Source organism: Artemia sp. Qi Xiang Cuo, chromosome 2 (genome assembly GCF_049724085.1).
Source record: "Artemia sp. Qi Xiang Cuo chromosome 2, ASM4972408v1, whole genome shotgun sequence".
Classification (NCBI taxonomy): domain Eukaryota; kingdom Metazoa; phylum Arthropoda; class Branchiopoda; order Anostraca; family Artemiidae; genus Artemia; species Artemia sp. Qi Xiang Cuo.
Genome location: NC_142795.1, coordinates 90,087,416 through 90,104,989, shown reverse-complemented (window position 1 = coordinate 90,104,989; position 17,574 = coordinate 90,087,416). Strand labels below are relative to the sequence as shown.

General features: G+C 34.9%; 1 protein-coding gene across 1 annotated transcript in view; it reads left to right on the top strand.

Moving 5' to 3' along the window:
- velo (sentrin-specific protease 6 veloren) overlaps positions 1 to 17,574 on the top strand; it is an 83,330-nt gene that overhangs the window by 4,372 nt on the left and 61,384 nt on the right. The window contains exons 2-5 of the mRNA XM_089104240.1: positions 7,385 to 7,471; positions 10,730 to 10,896; positions 12,910 to 14,065; positions 16,933 to 17,129. Coding sequence (XP_088960366.1) covers positions 7,385 to 7,471; positions 10,730 to 10,896; positions 12,910 to 14,065; positions 16,933 to 17,129 — 1,607 coding nt within the window. The remainder of the gene's footprint in view (positions 1 to 7,384; positions 7,472 to 10,729; positions 10,897 to 12,909; positions 14,066 to 16,932; positions 17,130 to 17,574) is intronic.

Sequence of the window (17,574 nt, the reverse complement as noted above, 5' to 3'; positions counted from 1 at the left end):
TTCCTGATCAAATCTTTGTTCCAGTAGAAGGCAGTGCAAAAAAATGGAAACAAATAGGTTGTGGGTTCTAGTTACCATACCCTTATCTCTTTCCTCATATTTTTGAATCTGATTTTTTTTTTTTTGCATTTGAAAGTAAAGTATTCAGAAAAAAAGGAAAAAGCTCCTCCCATGACATGATGATTCTCAGGTGGTTGGTTTCTTAGTTGTCACTTGGCCTCTGATCATAGAGAGATCTGTGCAAATGATCATTCCCTTTTTTTTCTTAGTCAAGTGTCATTTGTGGTTATGTCACTGCTTTTTCTTTCAAGAGCTTTCTGAAAACTGATTCTTGTGGTCCAGAATGGTCCCTAGAGAGGTCCCTTTTTCAACTAAAAAGAGGTCCCTAAGTCCCTATTTTTCACCACTTGAACCTGTGGAGGTTAGAAATAAGTTATTGAAGATTATGAATATGATTTTTGAAAAAGGGGAAGTACCTAACGATTTTAGGAAAACCTTAATTAAGCCACTTTATAAGAAAGGTGATAAAAGTGAGTGTGTTAATTATCAAGGCATTAGTCTGGTTTCTGTAGGTAGCAAATTGCTTAGTAATATGATGCTTTTTAGACTGAGAGGTGCCGTTGACAGAGTTTTAAGAGAAGAGCAGTGCGGTTTTAGAAAAGGTAGAGGATGTGTTGACCAAATTTTCACTCTTAGGTTAATAAGTGAGAAGTGCCTAAGTTTTCAAACACCTTTGATCCTCAGTTTTATAGATTATGAGCAAGCATTCGATTCTGTTGATAGAGGAGATTTAGCAAAGGTTTTATCCAGGTATGGTTTACCAGACAAATACATCAAAATGATTAGTTCTATGTACAAGAATAACACTGCTGAGGTTAAGTTTGGAGATGAGGTTAACAGCTGATTTTGTGTTAAATAAGAAGTTCAGCAGGGTTATGCTCTATCCCCATTTGTATGGATCATTTTGCAGGACTTTGTTTAAAGGAGCTCAGGAAAGGCAATGGAAGACCTCGGAATTCAATGAGGAGGAAAACATCTCCTGAACTTAGATTATGCTGACGATTTACGCATCCTAGATGAAAGTGTGAGTAAAATGAATGAAGTTTTAGAGGTTTTTCGGGTTCAGGGTGCAAGTATTGGTTTGAAAATTAATGTTAAGAAGATTAAGTCACTAAGGCTAGGAATAAGTGAGGCTGAAAAGGTGACTTAGGGTAATGGAAAGATTGATCAAGAGGGCAGCTTCATTTACCTTCGTAGTATTATTAGTAAAGGTGGTGGTAGCAGTGGAGATGTTAAAAGTAGAATAGCCAAGGCTCAGGGTGTTTTTTCACAGTTAAAAAAGTCTGGAAGAATAGGAAGATAAGTCTAAAAACCAAGATTAGAATATTAGAGGCTACAGTGATGACAGTGGTAAAATATGGCTGTGAAGCATGGACGCTCCGAAAAGCGGATGAAGATTTACTAGATGTTTTCCAGAGAAATTGCGTAAGGAGTGGTCTGGGTACCCGGCTGACTGACCGTATTTCAGACAAGAAGCTATACGAAAAAGGTGGTTCAATAGCGCTCTCTAGGTCTATAATGAAAGAAAGGTTGAGGTGGATAGGGCATATTTTGCGGATGAAGGATGACAGATTGCCGAAGATTGTTCTTTTTGGCCAACCATCTAGGGCTAAACGGAAGGCAGGTCGTCCCCGTCTGGGGTGGGAGGACGTCATAAAGAAAGATTTAAAGGAAATGGGAACTTCGTGGGCGGGTCTAAAAAGGGAGGCTTTGGATAGATTGGGGTGGAGGAGGAGCGTGCGTAGCTGTGTTGGCCTCAGGCGGCTTGGTGCTGCAATGAGTTGTTAGTAGTAGTAGTAGTAATTTTTACTGCTAAAGAAGGACTTACTTTGTCTAATCTTTAAGTATTATTACTCTATTTGCTAACCATTAAGCCAGATAGATCATTCTAAGATAGAGCCTGTTTAAAAGAGCACAACAAAATCCATACCAACCTGTAATACTGACTTATTGTAATGCTCATGAGCTTGTGGTATGTACAAAGCTAAATCATATGGAAAACCACTGCTACTACTACTAAAAACTCACTGCGTTGTAAAGCCTCCTGAGGTCAACCTCTGCATGTCTCCATTATAAATTGTGTTGTTTTGAGTGTTTCTGTGTGTCAGGAATGTATGTGTTTAAGTTCAAGTCACTCTAAGAAAACCTTTTTTTTTGGAAGGAATCAATATTTTCTTGCTCTAGTTTTTTATTGTGCTCTGGAGTGCTCTTAATCTAAGGATTTAAGGATGTAAATTATGAACCAATGAAAGGGAAATGATTGGTCTTTGAACCCCATTTTCAGGCTGGCCCTGGATTTTTGTGGCTGTGAGGGTTTCCTTGTGTCAGGAAATTTTAGTTGTAAGTTTTGAGTCATTTGAAGAAAACAGATTGGAGTGCTCTTGACTTAAGGATTTAAGGATATAAGCTTTGAACCAATAATAATGAAATGCTTGGATCTTTTGAACCCCATTGTTAGGCTGGACCATACCGCTAATTTTTTTTTTTTTGCACTGGTTTTCCTTTGGTTTTGGGACTTATGGCTTGAAATTTCAAAGTGATCAGTGACAACAGCTCTTGGGCCTAATTTAGGGTTCTTGAAGGCTCTTCTTTCTGCCAACAATATTTTTAGCATTTGGACCTAGGAAAAAATTCTTGAAACTCCAAGCCAACCAGGAAAAAAAGGACATGTTTTGGCCTCATATTTGGCAATTTTTTGGGCCCTAATTAAAAACCTTTGGGTGTTTTATGTGGAAAAAAGTTTCTTGTATTTCTTTTTTTGTGAATTGAGGTCCTCATACTCAAGAAATTAAGGCTATAAGTTTCAGGTCAATAAAAAAATCTAGTTCTTTTTGGAGCTGCATTTTAGTGGACCCATGCCCCAAACTAAATTATGTTTTGTAAATGAGGTAAAACTTGGTCCTGTGACTTGGGTTTTAAGTTTAAAGCTTTTAATAAGAAAAAATTCTCCCTGTTTTAAGAGGACCAATTTTTTTCTATATTTCCTTCTGTATTTATATTTCTTTAGCCTGAAAACCTAAGGCTAAAAGTTTCAACCCAATTGGAAACAACTTTTCTGGCCCATTTATGGATGGGGGCATACCTTAAACAATTTTTGTGTTAGGTTCCTCTTAGCCTAAGAACTCCTGTTTGTAAGTTTCAAAAGGATCTGGTCTGAAAAGATTGAATCATTTCCAGGTCCCCTAATTCCTATCATCCTCCCCAACAAAATTTGTGATCCTTTTGGTCCGTTGAACTAAACTGTAAAATTCTGAGTCAATCAAACACCCAAGATCAAATATGTCCCTCTTATCACACTATTTGTATTTATAAACAATTCAAAATTTGCATTTTTTTTTTTTTTAAAATCCTTGTCCTAGGGGTTGTGAAGTCCTGTCATCCTTAGAGGCATCTTTATTGGATTTTTGGCTTCTTTGAGTAAAACTGGTATCTCAAAATTTTGATTAGATGTTTAGGATATCTGTCCTTCATTGAATGTTTAGGATGTCTGTCCTTCAATCACTTTTGACTTTCAAATAGGCTCTAAAACTGTTAATTTCTGATTTACTGAGCTTCTGCAATATTTTGGGACTGGCTTGGGGCATCAAGTTAAAGCCTTTAGCGAGTCGTATTTGGGGGGAGGGGGCAGATGGATCTCAAATTTCAATGTGGAGTAAGGGGGACGGGGTTTGTTGTCTCCATAGTGCATTTACAATATCTTATTAATCCATCAGAGGGCCAAGTTAAAATTTTCAGAGGGAGTTTGGGGTCAAGTGGAGTTCAAAATTTTACATTGGGATAGGATGCAGACATGGGCGCCCATAGACTGAACTTTAGGGGGGGGGGCTTACCTGGTCTAATCAGCACTTCCAGTGCTGTATAATTGAAACCTCAAGACAAAATATCGTTGGCAGTGCAGTAGTGCTGCCTAAGTAAAGAGCAATGTGGGTACAATATATTGATTTTTTTTTTTAGACCAGGGCACTTCTTATAGAAAAAAAATGTCATAGGACCTTCAAAAGAGCTCATGGGGGGGCAGCCAGATCCCCCTCCCCCACGTCAATCGTTTCCCCAAACATATCGAATCCAAATTTTGAGATGGACATTTTGGTGAGTGTAGTTTCAAGGTCCGGAAATTATGACTTTGAGAATGACCCCCCCCCCCCACAAATCTCAGAGCAAGGGTTGTAAGTTATGCAATGTGGGGATATAAGGTTTTATTTTATAAGAAGGGGGCTCATTTGATCAGTAATCAGAAGTTCTACTGGCCTTTTTAACAGCCAAAAGTGATTGGAGGTCTTCCAGCCCCCTCCCCATACACCAATCATTCCCCCAAACACATTCAATAAGAATTTTTGAGATGGCCATTTTTTCCAGTGTAGTTGACAGGTCCAGAAATTATGTCTTTGAGGATAAATCCCCCCCCCCCCATACAGCCCTCGGGTCAAGGGTTTTAAGTTATGCCCTGGGGGCATATCAGGTTTTTATAGAACTGGTGGTTGTATAAACTTCAAAGAGGGCTCATTGGATTGGTAATCAGAAGTTATAGTACTCTTTTTAAGAGTCAAAGTGATCAGATGGCAAATAGATCCCCCCCCCACACACACGTCGTAATTTCCAGAAACGCATGTGAAATTTTTAGATAGCCTTTTGTTGTCGTAGAAAATTCGAACAGGGCTCAGTTGGTTGGTAATTGAAAGGGCTAGTGCCTGCTTTAATAGTCGAAAGTGATTGGAGGGTAACCCCCCCCTTACACGCCCATAATTCCCCAAAACACTCCTAGTCAAAATTTGGATATAGTTATTTTGTTTGACGTAGTTTAAAAGTCCAGAAATTATGTCTTTGAGGATGAGAACCCCCTCATGGTCCACAGGCCAAGGGTTGTAAGGTATGCTCCGAGGGCATTTAAGGTTCTTATGGAGACGGGACACTTCGGAGAGGGCTCATTGGATTAGAAATCGGAAGTTGAAGAGCCACTTTTAAGAATCAAATTTATTGGAGGGCAGCTATATCCCCCCCCCCAAGTCATATTTTCCCCCAATGCATCCGATAGAAATTCTAAGATGGCCATTTGTTCAAAAATAGTCCAAAGATCTCATAACACGGCCTTTGGGGTTGACACACCACCTCAAAGTGTGGGGATTATGGTTTTAAGTAATGTCAAAGGGGGATGTAAGGTTTTTATGAAGATGTTGTCATGTGAAGTTTAGAGGAGGCTCATTTGATTGGAAATGCATACTTCTAGTTTTATTTTAAGAGTCAAGCGTGATGGAGCGAAAATAGCCCCTCCTCTCCCTGATATCCTCTTTTCCCCAACACATTTGATCGAAATTGTGAGACAGCCATTTTGTAGCCAATAATCCAAAGAGAATATGACAATATCTTCAGTAATCAAATATAAGAAATATTTAGGCAGACGTTGAACTAAATCAAAACAAAGTATTAACATGTGAACTTTCAAAAAGTGACAAAGCAATATCCCAAGACTGATTTATATTATTAAGTTAGATCTTTAAGAGTAAGTTGTGGGGTATTTTGAACAAGCCAGAAAGCACTATGTGTATACTTTTAGTACTACAACTACACTACAGTTACTGTAACTAATGACGCTTAGAGTATCAAGGTGAAACTTCTAGGAAGGGTTTAGGGGGTGTTACCCATTAAATTAAAAAACTGTATACATGCAGGTTTTCAAAAAGGCATATAAGCAATATCATAGGCAGCACCACTCTATAATAGCTAGAAATATCATTGAAACATTTAAAGAAGCTAATTCTAAGTTTTATTAATTCCAGACACCTCAGAGTGAACTGAATGTTGTTTTTCTCTAATTAGGTTAAAAATTTTCATGTAAGTGGACTAGACCGCGGTGACCTCAATGAATATAACAGAATCTAACAGAAAAAATTTGGCAGCATCCATTTGTGCAATAAAACATCAGTTTTTTGTTGTTGATCCATTTGAAAATTACAGGCCATGTAAGCAGGGCCAGAGGAACTTTAATGAAGATACAAAAAAAAAGAAAAAGAAAAGCAGTGCTTGAATGGATTTTCATGTCTGATCATTTTTTTCTCAAGACAACAAGACAGAACCATTTTTTAGAAGACCTTGACATGCATTTATTTAAATGGACTAACAGTTTGGAGAAGAGATAACACGAAAATTATCTTTTGATAAAATGTGTATTAAAGTATTTGTCTATTAAGAGTGTCTGTAGGATAGGCCTTACTGTTACAAAAAGCCACAAATTATGCAGATTTTGAATATAATAATTAAAAATTCTCCTTGAATTGTCCCAAAATTTATAGTAAACATGCTGTTGAATGTTGCTTCACAAAATTTCAGCTGATTGAACATTTTGACTCTTCTTTTTTACTTCAAATTTGAATTTTAAAATTTTTTCTAGGATATGTTTTATAGTCTAGTATTATGATCCTAAGCAAAAAGTGAAAGATTAATTACAAAAATTAATTCAGTTAACCCATAATGATGTCATAAAAAAATACTTTAAACATACTAAAAAATAATAAGAGTTGAAGTTAGGAGGAACAGTATTCAAAAAGTACAAAAATTGAAACTTAAGCAGGAATTACTATAGAGGACTCCAATGAAAATTAAAATGAACATAAGCTAAACTGCATAATTACATCAAATGTTCAAATAACAGATACTACCCATACTAGGCCTATGGGTGAATAGATGGAACCCAAAAGAGAGCAAAAATTCTGTTTAACAACCAATGAGGTTTTTCATGCTCAGAAACAATGGGCTGTTTTCACAGTAACATGGTATGGGATAGTACAATAAAAAAATATTGAAATATTGATTTTATAAAAAAAAAAGATGAAAAAATGGAAATTGTCCCTTTTTCAACAACTTAAGCTTTCCATTTTGTCTTCAATAAAGCAAAAATAACCCCATGTTTTTATTTGCTATTTTGTAGGCTAAACTGTTATCTAGTATTAAAAGGTGTCAAAAAGGGCTATGTGAGTCTCCTCTGGATGAACTAATAGTTACACTCCTGAAAGATTGATTAAATTCCTTGGACTACGTCTGACTACAACCCTTTCCCAAATTATATTCAAGCCAAACTGCAGTCAAAATTTTCGATAAAACAAAATTTGCATGACTTTAGTGCATAATTGCTTGAGCTGGGTTATCTTCAACTATCAAGTACAATTTCTACAATTGACCAATCAGAGATGCAAGGCTGAGTTTTTCAAAGTTAAAAAGCTTAAAGTAGTAGTTTTCTTATGTGCATGTGAATCCAATGAAAGAGAAGAGTTTGCATGACTAGAAAATACTTGAGAATGTTTAAATCCTTTTTTTCACTTTTTTTTTATAGGCATTGCTCATGGAAGGTTCATCTTCAGAAGATAGCAGTGAGTACAAGGATTGGGAAATTCCCACCCAGTCAATTGCAAAATTGAAGGTACACTCAATTATTCTCTTTAGCTTTTTGGATTACTCATAAAAAAAAAATTGTTCCTTGTAAAGAAACAAAAAACATTCCAAATTACAAATATGTTAACAGAAAATAGTTTAGTTTGTCTTTTACTTATTGTTTACAAGTAATCCTATCTATTGTTAAGTCTTTTGAGTGCTCATTAATTTCAAGCATCCTTTTTTTACTGTATTTGTAAGAAAATTCAAACACAAAAAATCTCATAGTTTGCAAGGAGGGAAGAAGAAATACATGAAAAGTTAGTTTTGCTTAGAAATTCTTCCTAGCAATGAACAAACTAAAGGGAGCTGAGCAGCAGAATCACACAAATATGACAGTATATCTCAGAAAAGTAATTTTAAAAGGGCATATGGGTTATAACTTCACTTATTAAAAGATACAAGTGTTACATTGTCTTGTAAATGAAGATGCATTTTTTTTGTCGAAAATCGCATTATACTTTAAATATTAGGTTATGTTGTATTAAAACCCTGTAGATATCACAATTTTTTTCTAAATGAACCCTTAAACAGCTCTTTACAATGTTCTAGCGCCTTATCATCAGTGGAGGAAAAGAAAGGGGAAGAAATGAGAGCATATCAGCGCTTTCCTTGACTGTAAGTTTCCTCTATAGGGTTTTAGTCCATAGTGATTCCAATGTTCTACTTTTTGTTTGAATCCCACATCATTTTTGACAGCTTTCAGGGTATTTTTTGAAATTCATACAAGTTTGTTTTCAAAATAGAATTTTATAGTTGAGACTAAATGAGATAGTAGTTACCATCCCTGAATCGGGTAGCAAATTCATCAGGTAACAGTAATTCGAAGTTAAAAGGAACAGAAATTACTATTAATGAACACATGAAATCAAAACTTACAGAAAGTAAGATGAATAATTACATTAAACAGAAAAATAGTTGATATATTGAATAGATGAAACCTAAAAATTACCAGAAATTCTGTTGAGGAGTCAATGACATTTATTGCACTCAATAATGCTTCAGAATTGAGCTGGAATGAGCCGTTCTAATACTAAGAACGCCCAGGATAGTACAGTGATAGAATATTGAAATGTAGTTTTTGCAAAAAGATAGAGCATATCCCTTTGTCTACTGTTTAATTTCAGAATCTGATACTATATTAATGCTACTATGATATAAACCCAGATGCAAGCCCAAATTCCCATTGCTTATGTTTTTTGGATTGGCAATTTTTTTATTTTAGTTTTTTGGTGAAGCATTCTCTAAAAGCTGAAATTCCTGTATATTACTTTGTTGTTCTATTGTATAAAGATTTTTGATTTTATATGGATGTGGCACCTCTAGAGCTTCTACTCTTGCCATCTATGTTAAAATGTTGCTAATGCTTCTGCTTTGCGGTTGACAAACAGTATGGAAGTAAAAATATGAATTTATATTTATTAGTACTACTTTACTATTGTATTTTACGGTGCTCTTTGAATATTAAAACATGCGAAATTAAATTCCGTCTGTATTTACCGTCTGTATTCCGTCTGTATTTACACATAAGTAGTAAATTTAGTTTTATTATAAATTCTTTACAATTGCTTTTATTAACTACTAGATATGTATCACCTACAGGAGACAAAAAGAAAAAAAAAAATTTTTTTGAGTAATGTTTACATTAGTTTTGATTTGAAAACGAAGCTGTCTGAATTTGGGTGTGGATTTCATATATTATACATTCATGATGGGATTCATATATTATGCATGAAAAGTTTTACGATACTCATAAATATTATCCTGAATAATCTGTGATCATTTATGATTATAATAAGGCTATTGAGTGGCAATTCACAATATTTTATTTTGTTATAAGTAAGTAAAATGATGACTTCAAATTTTTTATAGCTTTGTTTATTCATCAATGTGTCAGTTTAATGGCTGTATTTCTCTAAGTTTATTTATTTCTTTCTTTTTTATGATCACTAATGACTGTAAAGGAGCTATTGAGAGGCAAAGGTCTTAATTCACAATATTTTATTATTTATACATAAGAAAAATGGTAACATGAAACTGTTATGCCTCTGCATATTCATCAATGTGTCAGTTGTATAGCTCTTGATGTCTCTAAATCTCTTGATGTCACAATCATTTATTTTGTTATGAATATGGTAACATTAAACTTTTATGCCTGTGCATATTCGTCAATGTGTGCATATTCGGCACAGCTCTAGGTTTCTCTAAGTCTTCCTTTTTTATGATTGCTCATGACTGTAAAGAACCTGTTGTGAGGTGAAGCTCTTTAATTCACAAAAATTTATTTTGTTACAAAAAGGGAAAATACTTTAGGTGACTAAAACTCTTCAGAAGGGATACAGTCTAAATTGTCTCCTTGGAATGTCTTTTCAATAACCGGTATCTACCTTCACCCTTTCCTCCTCTGAAAACTTTGATGAACATTTTATTATTAAAATGCAAGTTTTAGAAATAGACCTGTAGCATAAATAAGGTTCAAGAAAAGTTTTCGAGTCATGGAGATGCAAAAATCTTTTGTCATCATTCTATTTATAATCTATCACAAAGAAAACAATAAAAACAAAAATAAGCAACAGAGAGAAAAACATACTTCGATGACTAAGAACATGGGACAAATAGAAATGACCAAAGATGAGATGGCTCCTGGCATTCAGTAGAAAATCATGAACACACCTCACAATAACTCCAGCTGGATTTACCAGTCAATACTTTCTCTGCAGAAAGGATTTACCTATCCATATTTGTATTTCCATCACATACTTTGACAATTTTAAACAAAAGTTGGTAGACTTGCTTCCTCTTACCAGAATTTACCAGCAAAAGCGAGTCGGTGAGGAACTTAGGGTATTATAAAACTGAGAATGGTGTGATCTAATCAGATACGAAGCGTTTGAAGCCAGAGATGCATTTTATGCCGAGAACATATTAGAATGTTGCATTATAAACAAGAAATTGGTGACTTCACATTGCTGTTTAAAGAGTTAAGGCCAGTCACCTGCTCATGGATTTATTTTTGAAGAAAAGGGAAAAAAGTTGACAAATTGCATGAATTATGTAGAAAAAATATCAGGAAGGTTGAGCTGTTCGCGAAGACCCAACGACTCTCCTCCTTATATACGTTATTGATACGATACACTGTTAAAATGCACTCTTGTTTGAAATTTTTCAGCTAAAAAGAATTCACTAATATGGAAACAATTTATATTTTTGAGCTTATTTTAATTCTAATTTATTGCATTTTACAAAGGAATATGGCTATATTACATTAGACGAAGCAGGTGAACTTATTTTGAAGCCGGATTGTGCTGAGAAGGCAAAAGAAATATTGAGACAGGAGGAATGTATGAATGACAATCATACACCTTGCTACAGTACAAATCCTGCTTCCACAGATGACAGAATCAACATTGAAACGTAAGTTCCTTTTTTGTGGTCTTTTAGCAATATAAATAATTTAGGTTAAATAATGTGGTTCATATTTTTAATATTTTGTATTTCCATGTTTTTTTTTTTTGTTTTTTTTTCGTTTTTTTTTATATATATATATATATATATGTGTGACTTTTTGACAGAAAGAAGAGAACAGCTACTTGACAAATTTGAGCTTCCAATGAATAATAGCTATTCAGAACTGTACAGAAATGATTTTGCCAGCGTGTACGCATGGACTTTGGTCTGTTACTTGGATGGGGAGGGGGGAGGGAGGATCCTGCATATTTGCCCACTGCAGTTTGATTTTAATTTATTGCATTTTACAAAGGAATATGGTGACTATTTTCTCGTCCCTCGATAACGTTAAGTATCAACTACCTTGCTGTTTTAAGCTCTATGAGTCAATGTATGGACCCTGGGTAATTTATTATATTTTAATGAAACAAAAAGCTAGAACAGAAACAAGTTAGCAGGTTCACATCTTTTTCAAATACTTCGTCTAAAACGTGTAACAGTTTCTTATAATTCTTATAATTTTGGCTAAATAATGTGGTTAAATTTTCATATTTTTAATATTTCGTATTTCCACATGTTTATATTTAAATATGTGACTTTTTGAAAGAAAGAGAAGTACAACTACTCGACCTTCTGTAATTTGGTCTGTTACTTGGATGAGGGGGGGGGTGGGAGGATCCTGCATATTGGCCCACTGCAGTTTGACTTTTTCAAGGTAGGAGTCTTTAGACAAATCTGGGAAGGGAGTCTCCCTCCTTCTCATTTGTTAAATTTGTGTAATTTTCTAATGAAATTTGTCTTGAGTGCTTAACTCAGATCCTAAAATAATAAATATAACCATATTTAGAGAGCCAGCCGTGCAAAGCAAAAAGAGGCTAGAGTCATTCTGTGTATTAATCAGGATAAAAATCACAATGAACTATAGTTCTTTGGACCCCATTCCCTTACGACGTGTGAACTAAAATAATTGACTTTTCATGACGTTAAAGGTATTATATTTGTACAGTTATGTGGTTCATTATCCTACTGAATGATCATTTTCTCGAGCCAAAAAAAAGTATTTACCTAAAACAAAAAAATCGCTTGGGAAATAGTGTAAAGGCAATGACAGTTTGGTGTTTTAAAAAAGATGCCTTATGGATAGATGTCTGAACTGTGTGTACACAAGTCCACATTGCCTCTCTTTGCAATATAACCAACCTGATACCCTGAATAGTTTAATAGAGCCATGCCTAAATCGTTGGTTTCAATTTAGGATTTGGTCAAATCCCAGTTTTATACTCAAATTCAAGAACAAGTTTCTTTGGTAATAAAATGTGTATTTTCATGTTCAAGCGAATGTATGAAATATTGATGGGGTGCGCATTTTTGTACCATTTGACTTGATATTCCTGGCATTAAGAAGAGAAAAGGTGCTATTTGTACAAAAAATGGTACATTAGCTGTGTATGTTTATAATGTTAGCTGTCTGTATGTTTATAATGTCTTTGCCTTTAATAGTGTTCTTAAAACTAAAAACGGTTTTTATATTAATAAAAAAAAAAACTTTTTTATTGAAATTTGTATGAAAACCGGTTTATAAAAAAAAAATCAATGTGCACAAAGAAATAACACATTAGCAGATAATATCTTTATATGTCTTTCGCCGCAATAGATGTCTCATTTAATATGAAAACCAGTTATATTAATAAAAAGTTTATTTAAATTTTATATTTAAATTGACTTTTATTGTCACACGCCTTTATACTAAACATGGCAACAAGATTGTACTGTACCAATTTTCTGCTGATGTACGATTAACAAAAATGCTTTTTCTCCCTAAAAGTCTCAACCCTACGTGACAGGAATTTCAAATTAATGCGCAATTTCAGAGAGTCCATCCTTTCATCCAAAAGATATTGTTAACATAACATAACTAAAATTTGTTTGTGCCTTTATTTTGTATTTCTTTCGAAAATCTTACATTTTGTTTTATTATAGGCGAATGGTTGCTCAAGCTACCAACAGAAACTACGAAGAAATGATGGTTGCTGAGTTTATGATATCCTTGCCAGCTGATAAGGTTTCTGCTACACCTCATCTTCAACAGTCAATTACTGGTCGAGGCAGACTGGATTCCCTGCGAGACAATGTTAGCATGACCCAATCTTCCCCTGGAAGGCCAAAAAAAGGCAGTGGAAAGGGCGCAGCTAAGCCAAAAAAGCCAACTAAAGAGGAACTTAAAGCACTTCTGTCGGACATGGAAAGAAAGGGAGAACTGGATATTGCAACTTCTATCGCTCCATCGTCATCACCAGGACCACGGCCAGTTGGACCGAGAGGACAGAAATTGCCTCCTACACTCAACGTGGAGTATGGGAGAAAAGAAGATTTTGATAATCCATCTTCTTTCTCTCCATCATCATCACCAAGACCACTAATTACTGGATCAAGGGGACAAAAACTACCCCCTGTCCTTCAAGCGGTCAATATGGATCATGGAAGAAAAGAAGATTTGTATAATGCAATTTCTTTCTCCACATTGTCACCACCAGGACCACGGATAGCTGGACCGAGGGGACAGAAATTGCCACTCATCCATTATGCTAATGTAACTGCACCTTCTGGAACAAACGCCCAACTAAGAATGAATTTTGGTTCTCCAAAATCTGTTCTAGCAAATTTTCAAAATGAGATATTATACCATAAACAAGGATTGGTCCGCCGAGTCTCAGCTCCTGTCACAATTGGTACAACAGGCATAATGAACAGTCCGGAATCTTTTTCTCAGCCAGTCTCTGAATTAATACCTGTCACTAGAAGCATATCAGAGGAAGTGAGTGTGCAACATAAAATTATGAATGATTCATCAGTTCAAAATGTCCACACAGCTAATATAACTTCAAAAACTATCGTTGAGCCCAATACTAGCGTACACAATGACCTAAGAATTTGTCCCATTGTGAGTACTTCTAATTATCGTCCCGCAGCTTTGCAGTATACCAGCGGCAAGATCCAGCATGGGTCTATTGGTAGTCTAAATCCAGGAGGTGTCGTGACTAGTATTGTCTTAAATGGAGCCACTGCTTCAATCTCACAAAACCTCGCCAATAGCCTCCAGTCTCCACAGATCATCGTTACCAATCCTGGATTGAGAGTAAGTTCTATCTTTTAGTAGTTGGACAGTAATTTACTACAAATGCAGAAAAAAGAAATTGTCAGCTCTACCCTTAAAGCTACATCCCAAATCCGTTTCCTCGGTTGTTTTCTTTACGTTTTTTGATAGCCTTTAAAAAGTTCCATCCAAGGGGAGGGGAAAGCTAACCTTCAAAATGCTGTATATTTTTTCCCAATGCTACATATTTTTTTTTGTTATTCAATAAACCGTTCTCCGGAAGCATTATAATGTGACACAATTTTGCACTCTTAAGTAAGCCCTCTTTTTAAGGGTGGAGGTCAAATCTTGATCCATCCTTCTTCTCAGCAGACCGAAAGTTGCATCCTGAATCGTTTTGTCTACCTTTGTTATAGCCTTAAAAAAAATTTAAGGGGGGAGGTTAAAGCATGAAAAAGCTTTAACCTCCCCCCAAAAGGAGGTTAAAGCAAGGAAATGGTTTATTCATTGGGGTGGTGGGATCACATCTTGGTCTACCCGAATATACCATATTAATCACGTGTATTCAATCCCAGAAGATGTGCTATATTTATCAATTACTCTTCCTTTTTGTACTATGCACATCATGTTGTTTTTTTTTCCATTTTTGAAAAGTTTCATTTTTGTTTTGTTTACATGCGACGTCACTTATCCTGTATTTTCTGGGGTTAGCAGGTGTAACTGATCCGACAACTAATTCAGACCGTTTCTTGTTTCTTGTAATGCTTGGGTAGATTCTGGGATTAATGAATTAAACCTTTGATTTTTTAAAGTTCCGACATCAACAAATTTTATGTTGACATTATAAAGTTCCTTCATATATTTGACTATAATTATATATAATATGATTATATTAATTTAATATATGATTTGATTCTGACATATATTGAATTGTAAAGTTCCGACATTATTACATTATCAAATATATTACATTCCTTTATCTTATGATGTAGTTGGCTAATGGCAATTATCAAGCATAAAATTAAAATCTTCAGAATTTTTTTTATATTCTGCTGCTTAAAAAATAGCATTGCCCTATTTCTTTCTTTATTAGCATGACTCCTCCGGAGGAGACACATTTTTAGATAAAATTTTGAAACTACTGGATTGAGTAATTATGGTTATGATAATAGTTTTGTAATGATATAATTAAATTATAATAATTATTATTGGCTCTCTAATTATTAAATTGTGAAATTATTATATTAATTATAATACATCATGACAATAATTATTGTAATATTTGATGTAATGATTATATAATAATAAAAAGAGACTAAAAAACTTATATTTACGAGATTATTATAATATGAACTCGTTGGTTTAAAAAGTAAAAAAAATTAAAAGAAAGGAAACCAGCTCATCCCTGGGTGTAGAGAGCCAGTGCCATCTAGATAACCAACCTACTAAAACCAAGTCTATTATAAAACATAAGCAAGAATGTTCTTGTTATTTATTTAATTTCATATTTATGTTTGGCTTAGGATAAATGAGCTAGTTTTGCCAAATTGGTACACTATCTATATCTGGGAAAAAATTTAAATTAATGTTTTCTTTTAATATTTCGCATCTAATTGGTTATTTTTTATCTAGAAAAAGAATTTGAAAACAAAATATACTGTCTATTTTGGAAAAATTAAGTTTCTTATAGAAATTTTCTAATTCTAATTTGAAAATTTTCAAAATTAAAATGAAAAAAAATTTTAATTACTACTACTAACTCACTGTAACACCAAGCTACCTGTGGCCAACACAGATACACACGCTCCTCTTCCACCCTAATCTACTCAAAGCTTCTCTCTTTACAAGCTCCAAAGAAGTTTCCATTTCCTTTAAATCTTTCCTTACGATATTCTCCATCCCATTCGAAGACGACCTGCTTTTCGTATGGCCCTTGACGGTTGGCCAACAAGGACAATCTTTGGCAACCTGTCATTTGTAGAGCGTTTCCTAGCCATCTCATCCTTTCTTGTATTGTAGCCCCAGAAAGCTGGATTGAACCACTTTTTCCGCGCAGCTTACTGTTTCTTATACAGTCAGTCGGTCAGATTCCCATAACAATCCGCAGGCAATTTTTCTGGAAAACATCTAGCAAATCCTCCTCCGTTTTTCGGAGCACCCTTGCTTCAAAACCATACTTGACCACTGTTATCACTATAGCTTCAAATATCCTAATCTTAGTTCGCTGACCGTTCTTCCTATTCTTCCGAACTTTTTTCAACTATGAAAAAAGATTGCCTTCGGGTTGGCATTTCAATCTTATATATGTAGTTCTAACGACACCCCCTCGCAGATTCTGCTTCCTATTCTGCTAGCCAAAAAAGCCGATCTTTCGTAGTCTGTCCTCTTTCCTCTGCAGAACGCGTCCCAGCTATCTCAACCTTCCTCTCATTATAGCTCTAGAAAGCTGGATTGAATAGTCTAAGATAATGAGGTAATTATCTTTGAGGTAATTATCCCTCCCAGATTCTGCTTGCCCTGGAGCCTCTTCCTATCTTCTAAGCCTCTTTGCTGCTTTTTCTAGAGATATGAAAAACTTTTGCCCCTACATTAAGGAACAAATTAAAAAAACATCCCGATAGTTTCTCTGTTTCTTTTTATTACTTGTACATGCGTTGCCTATGTTTTGTGTATATTCACCCGTTTTCCTTTTTTATCCCTTTTATAAGATTTGTATTTCTTTTTCTGTTTTAATCTTCTGATCCGTTTTGTTTGATGTTTTTTCCTGTTTGTTCATTTTTGACCCCAAAAATTTGAATTCCACCCTTCGGAGCTTGTGATAGAAATTTCGTGAAATAAGAATCATCCCAAAGTCACAGTTTCGTCCATAATCTATAATTTAGTCAAAGTTGAATCTTCTTTTCTTGCAGAATCAGTGGCAACAGTCAAATGGTAAGATATATGCAACTAGCCAGCCTGTAGAAGTTGCGAGAACTGCAGCATCAGCTGAACATAAGTTAGCCGAGTATCATCAGCAGTATATTGTCATGACTACCGGCACTGCTTGTCAAACTGGCGGCGGTAAAGGGAAGAAGAAGAAGGCTCATTTGGATGACAGCAATTCGCCGTAAGTTAATATTTTTAAAAAGACCATCTAAACTATTTTTATGCTGAGGTTGTCATCTTCTTGTTATTATTATTTGTAATCAGATTATCTAATTATCATCTATGCAGATCGTCTAATAAAATTGTAGTCTTATTATATTATCTTAGTTTATGATCAACTCAGATTACCTATTATCTTTGACTATTCAATCCAGCTTTCTAGAGCTATAATGAGGGGAAGGTTGAGATGGCTGGACCGCGTTCTGCAGAGGAAAGAGGTCAGACTACGAAAGATCGGCTTTTTCGGCCAACCTTTCGGCTACCAAAAGGCAGGTTGTCTCCGAATAGGGTGAAAAGAGGTCGTAAGGAAGGATTTAAGGAATATTGGAACTTCTTGGGAGGGTGTTAAGAGGGAGGCGTTGACTAGAATAGTATAAAGAAGGAGCGTTTGCAGCTTTGACTCGGTG